We start from the raw sequence: 5,911 nt of genomic DNA, 5'->3' as shown, positions 1-5,911 counted from the left end.
CCACCCCTGGGCAGGTGGGCCTGTGTTGCATAAGAAAGCAGGCTGAGCAGGGGCCAGGGGAGCAAGCCAGTAAGCAGCGTTCCTCCATGGCCTGTGTTCCAGCTCCTGCCTCCAGGTTCCTGCCGAGTTCCTACCTTGGGTTCATTGATAAACTGTGACCTGGGAGCTGTAAGCTGAATAAAGCCTCCCCTCCCCAAAGGAAAATAACACACAAAAAAGTTTAAGTTGTTTATTTTTTTGTGTGATGAGGTGGATATGTGCATCCATGTATGCTCACCAGAGGAAGACCTTAGGTGTCCTGTTCTATCATGTTCCACCTTGAGACAGGGTCTCTTACTGAACCTGGACCTGGGCTTACGGTAGCTAACAAGCCCCAGCAATCAGCACTAGGATTATAGGACCATGCAGACAGGGATTTTTTTTTTTAAATGAGGGTGTGGAAATTTGAACACAGATCCTCATACTTGAGCAGCAAGTGCTCTTACCTGCTGACTCATCTCTCCTGTGCCCTGAAAACAGCTATTACATACATTTCAAAGTTAAGAAGCTTAAATACATTTCAGAGTTAAGAAGCTTAAATTATAGTTGTACAAAAATAGCAATGTGACAGGAATACATTTTTTTTTTTGGTCTTTTTGAGACAGGGTCTCCCTGTAGCCCCAGCTGTCCTGGAACTCACTATGTAGACCAGGCTGGCATCGAACTCACAGAGATCCACCTGCCTCTGCCTCCTGAGTGCTGGGATTAAAGGTGTGCACCACCACGCCCAGCAGGAATACAATTTTTAAAACAATAATTATTTAATTAAAAATTAAGATCCAGAAAACTACCATTCATATCTGAACTCTACATTGCAGTTCTAGTTCTAGCACTCTAGAGCTGTAAATTCTAGAGATTAAAACTAATTCTTACCAGGGGATTTTCCTTGTGAGTTGCTTCTTCGCTCTCTGTATCTGGCTGGAGTGGATAAACCTGTGTCTTTACTAGGCTTGCTAGCAGGCCCCATTACTGAAATACAGAATCCCATTTGTTCTGAAGGCAAGATAGTCTCAGGTGGATCGGTCTGGCATTTTATACTGGTATCCACCTAAAATATTAAACACATTTATTATTCTGAAATTTACCCCAAATATCTACTAAAAGTTAATACAGTTTATCAGAGGAGTTCTATTACAAGAACATGGTCCAACAAACGTTTTTCCTCCTTATTACTGATACTACCTTTGATTTTATTGACTTACATAAATATTAAATAAGATATACATTTCCTCCATAGTCAAACAACTGAAATGTACATGAAGCTAAAATATTTACTGGTGATCAAAGGAGGATTTATCATGAGGCCTGGATGATTTTTATAACTTACAATAAAACATTACATTTTAAACATGATTGGTTAAAATCATCTTTTCCCATGTTAGTGTCTATTTCAGTAGCCTTCCTTTCCTAGTTAGTGATACTGGGATAGTCACAGATAGGCATAATTGTGTTGGATGGTATCAATGGGGCACAGATACTTTACTAATTTTGTGTTCCATTTCAAAGATACTGTCAAAATTGTTTAAGCTTCTTTCTCTGTAAAATCATCTGTCCTGTTTATAAAATGAGTTTCTTTAGAATGTTAAAACCCTTTGTCAAGATAACCAACTTCTGCCATGCTGTTCTTTGAGCTTATTTTAAATAAAACTATATAGTGAAATAAAGGTAAAAGTTTAAAATACAGCTTTCAAAAACAGCTAGGATATTCAGATTTATTAAAGAAAAAACTGTACATGCAATTTTAAGATATGAAATTCAATATTCCATATATAACTGAAAATATAAATTTTCTTTAGACAGGCATATTTAAAATATAGAATGAGACTATCTTTAATGAAATTACAGCTTCTTAGTACATAAGCATTTTAATAGGCTCAAAAGAACAATGACTTGGTAGAAATCTAAAGACATTTAGGCAGGAGTAAAACCCAGTAGTGAAGTGCTTACCTAGTACCTAATACATGCAAACAAGGCCTTGCATTCTATCCCTAGCTAGCACCACCAAAAAAATATCTTAAGATATATTTTGATCTTAGGTCAAATTGGAGCTTTAAAGAAAACCTACAAGACCCTATCTAAAAAAACCCAAAACTAGTCAGTGTTATTATCATTCTGGCACCAGGGAGGTGGAGACAGGACAATCAGGAGTTCAAGGTCATCCTCTCAGCTAAATATGAGTTCCAGGTCAGCCTGGACTACATGAGACTCTGGCTCATTAAAACAAAGTTATTTCCATTTGGATATATTATTGATACTTTATTTTTTGTTTCACTTTTTGTTTTTTTGACATAGAATATCCTACTCTATCACTGTCATACAGGCTGGCCTTGAACTTGTGGCACTTTTCTGTCTCAGCCTCCCAAGTGTCAGGTTAATTTGGATGTATTTTTGATGAATAGTCTTGTTTGTTTGATGATTAGGAATGCCAAGTATTAGCAAGGAAGTAATAAATGACTAGTGACTTTATCCTTACTTTCATCTACAAATAGTTAAGAAAGTCCCCATATTATCTGTCAAATATTACCTGTCAAATAAGATATTCTTCTAGGTACTGAAATTATATTAACCATGCATATCTTTTAGTATATCCAAATTAAGATAGGAAGCAAGACTCAAGGGATATTCAACATGGAAATATACTTTCTCTTTTTAAATTTTTTATTTTTAGGCAGGATCTAGCTATATATAGCTCAGCTGGCCTTGAGCTCACTCTACATAGCTGAGGCTGACCTCAAACTTGCAGTAATCAGCCAGGCATGGTGGCACAAACCTTTAATCCCAGCACTCGGGAGGCAGAGGCAGGTGGATCTCTGTGAGTTCAAGGCCAGCCTGATTTACACAGTGAGTTCTAGGCCAGCTGGGGCTACAGGGAGACCCTGTCTCAAAAAACCCAAACCAACCAACCAACCAAAACAAACAAAACCCCCAAACCCCAAAATATCCAACAAAAAAATCTTCCTGCTTCTACTTCCCAAGTGCTCAGACACAGGCATGTGTCACCAGGCTGAAAATAATATTTAGACCGTAATATTCAGTCTGATTGCCTCTTTAGAGGTTCATTTCAGACTATAACACAGTAGGAGGATGACTCGAGTTAAGGTAGCTTCCTTCTGAGTCTTTTGTGCTGAACCACTGGGGCATGATCCTGTTGGAAACCACAATGAACTGACTGATACTAAACCCAAATAAAGTCTGGAAAAAATCTTGACTGAAGTCTTTAGAAAAGAAGCACTGTGTGCTTTCAGTTAAGTATTTTTGTTTGTACTCTTACCTGTTGTGTGCTGAATGGTAGCCCTTCCTGTACAAATACTACTGAAGATGGAGATGTATTATGACTTAGCTGCTCCTTCAGTTTGACATGAGCTTGCTGGATGGTTGAAGATTCCTGCATTGTGCTATTTTCCAAAGGCTGAGCTGTGCGGATGGTATAGATGTACTCAGGTGACTGTGGTAGAGAGCAGGTAATTGCTTGTTCTGTTCCAACCACAAAAGAGGTAATATCTGAGCCTACAGGAGTAAGTGGCTCCAGCTGGCTAGTCTGGCTTGTGGAAGTTGGATTGTTGTTGTTTGAATTAGGGAAGATATGTTGGCCTCTGTTAGACTGAGATGATGGACACTGATTCTCAACAGGCTCGACCTTTACCATCTCCAATTTTGGGGAGGAATGCAACTCATCTACTATTTGAAAGACATCCTCTAGATTTACTTCTGTCTTTCTATTTTCTCCAGTAGCACTGCAAGGCCAATTAGAAGGCAGAAATTCAACTGGATAGGAAGATTGCATTGGAGGATTCTGCGGAAAGAGAAAATAGAACTGTTTGGATAGAAAATCAAGTATAAAATTAAGGAGGAAAGCAGTAACATTTACATTAATGAATTTTAAATAAAGGTAAGCCCATTTAAAAAGACTGAAGGTGGGCTAGGGATGTAGCTCAGTGGTAGAGCATTTGCTTAGCATACTCAGATTCTAGGTTCAATCCCTGGAGTCACAAAAAAGAAAGAAAACCTAAAGGCTAGTGCTCTTCAGCAGTGGTAGTTTCAAATGTGCTATTAACATTTACTTAGTATCTAACTATATATCAATCATGTTTAGTACTAGAATGAACTGCTAATTTTCAGGACTAAAGTATACAAAGTTAAGAGGCTACAGTGCCCAAATACCTATTTGCTGACAAAATGTCTATAAACCACAGTCTTCCATGAATGCTGACAATAACATCACTTTTATTTATCATACACAATTTAAGGAAAGTAGTAAGAAAAATTTTAAAATATTTTATTTTTATTTTATGTGTAAGAATGTATTGCCTGCATGTATGTAGTGCACCTGTGTCATGCAGTGCCCATGGAGGTTAGAAGAGGGTATCCGATCCCCTGGAACTGGAATTAAGGATAGTTGTTAGCCACCATCTGGATTTTGGGAATTGAACTCAAGTCCTCTCTGCAAGAGCACTCAGTGCTCTTAACCACTGAGCCATCTCTCCAGTTCCACCTTTTTTAGTTTTAAGGGAAGGTATTAATACTCTGCTACAAATAACATGGGGCAAAAATGGTTGGAAAATCTAATGTCCTTTGGCTCCTGAGATTTTTTTTTTTTTTTGAGGCAGGGTCTTCCTGTAGCACTGGCTGACGTGGAACTTGATATGTACACCAGGCTGAACTTGGTCTCACAGAGATCTGCCTGCCTCTGCCTCTGCCTCCAAGTTCTGGGATTAAAAGCATGTGCCACCATATCTGGCTCCTGAGATTATTTTAATAATGATACAATAGACTAGAACAGTTGTTGCTTTTAGATTTATATTTTTAAGATATAGTCTCTTACCAGGGCAAACACAATTCCAATATAACAATTATAACAAAAATGCTCTGAGTTTTTCTGGTGGTCATCATACCCTGGAAAAACCCTAGAACAGCATTATATAAATTAACTGTCAGCAATGATGTAATCATTGTATTTCTCTGCTGCACAGTAGGTAGCCACTAACCATATAAGATTATTGGCCAACTGAAATGAGGCTAGTGTAACTAAGGGATGATCTTTAAATGCTCATCTGATTTTAAATAATTTTTTTTCAGTGCTAGGGATTGAACCCTGGGTATTATGCATTACAAGAAAATGCTCTATCACTAGCCTAAATCACCAGCTCAGAAATTTAAATTTAAAAGGCTGTATGTGAGTTGGGCTTGGTGGTACACACCTGTGGTCCCAGCATTAAGGAGGCTGAGACTAAGAATGAAATCAGCTTTGCCTACATAGTAGTGAGACCCTATCAAAAAGCAAAAATAAAACCCAACAACAAAAAAGCTACACATGGCTAGTGGCTAGTGTTTCAGACACCGCCAGCCAAGAATAATACTCAGACATCATTCACATCACCTCTCTTTCATTTAGAACTCAGAAGACTAAGCCCACAATCCCAGCTTATCTCCTGGCTTATACTTTGAAACTGCCAGGCTAATACTGTCAAGCACAGCATGTACAAGAATCTTACCTGGAAGTAGTTACAGTGTGCATAGGAAGAGGCAGTAGGAGTGACACAACTACTTAGGGCATCCATGTGGGGAGAAGGTGAACAGCACTGTAGCACAGCTGGGATGAATTCAAACACAGATAAACCATCAACAAAAATAGACTTCTACAGCATTCAAAGAACTTCCTCCACATATAGATATACATATATATGTACATATATACTCCAACTAGATGCTATTATTTGATTTAAAAAATATGGTCATAGCCGGGCGTGGTGGCGCACACCTTTAATCCCAGCACTCAAAAGGCAGAGGCAGGAGGATCTTTGTGAGTTCAAGGCCAGCCTGGTCTACATAGCGAGTTCCAGGACGGCTGGGGCTACAGGGAGACCCTGTCTCA

General features: G+C 38.7%; 1 protein-coding gene across 1 annotated transcript in view; it reads right to left on the bottom strand.

Annotated features, from left to right (window-relative positions):
* The window catches only part of Hsf5 (heat shock transcription factor 5), a 49,732-nt gene that overhangs the window by 19,399 nt on the left and 24,422 nt on the right, over nucleotides 1-5,911 (bottom strand). Inside the window, exons 3-5 of the mRNA XM_008842691.1 lie at nucleotides 5,532-5,629; nucleotides 3,311-3,832; nucleotides 913-1,087 (exon numbers count right to left, since the gene is read on the bottom strand). Coding sequence (XP_008840913.1) covers nucleotides 913-1,087; nucleotides 3,311-3,832; nucleotides 5,532-5,629 — 795 coding nt within the window. The remainder of the gene's footprint in view (nucleotides 1-912; nucleotides 1,088-3,310; nucleotides 3,833-5,531; nucleotides 5,630-5,911) is intronic.

Source organism: Nannospalax galili, unplaced genomic scaffold (genome assembly GCF_000622305.1).
Source record: "Nannospalax galili isolate Female #2095 unplaced genomic scaffold, S.galili_v1.0 scaffold879, whole genome shotgun sequence".
NCBI lineage: Eukaryota > Metazoa > Chordata > Mammalia > Rodentia > Spalacidae > Nannospalax > Nannospalax galili.
Note: the sequence above shows the minus strand (reverse complement) of the source record. Positions and strands in the feature narration are given on the sequence as shown.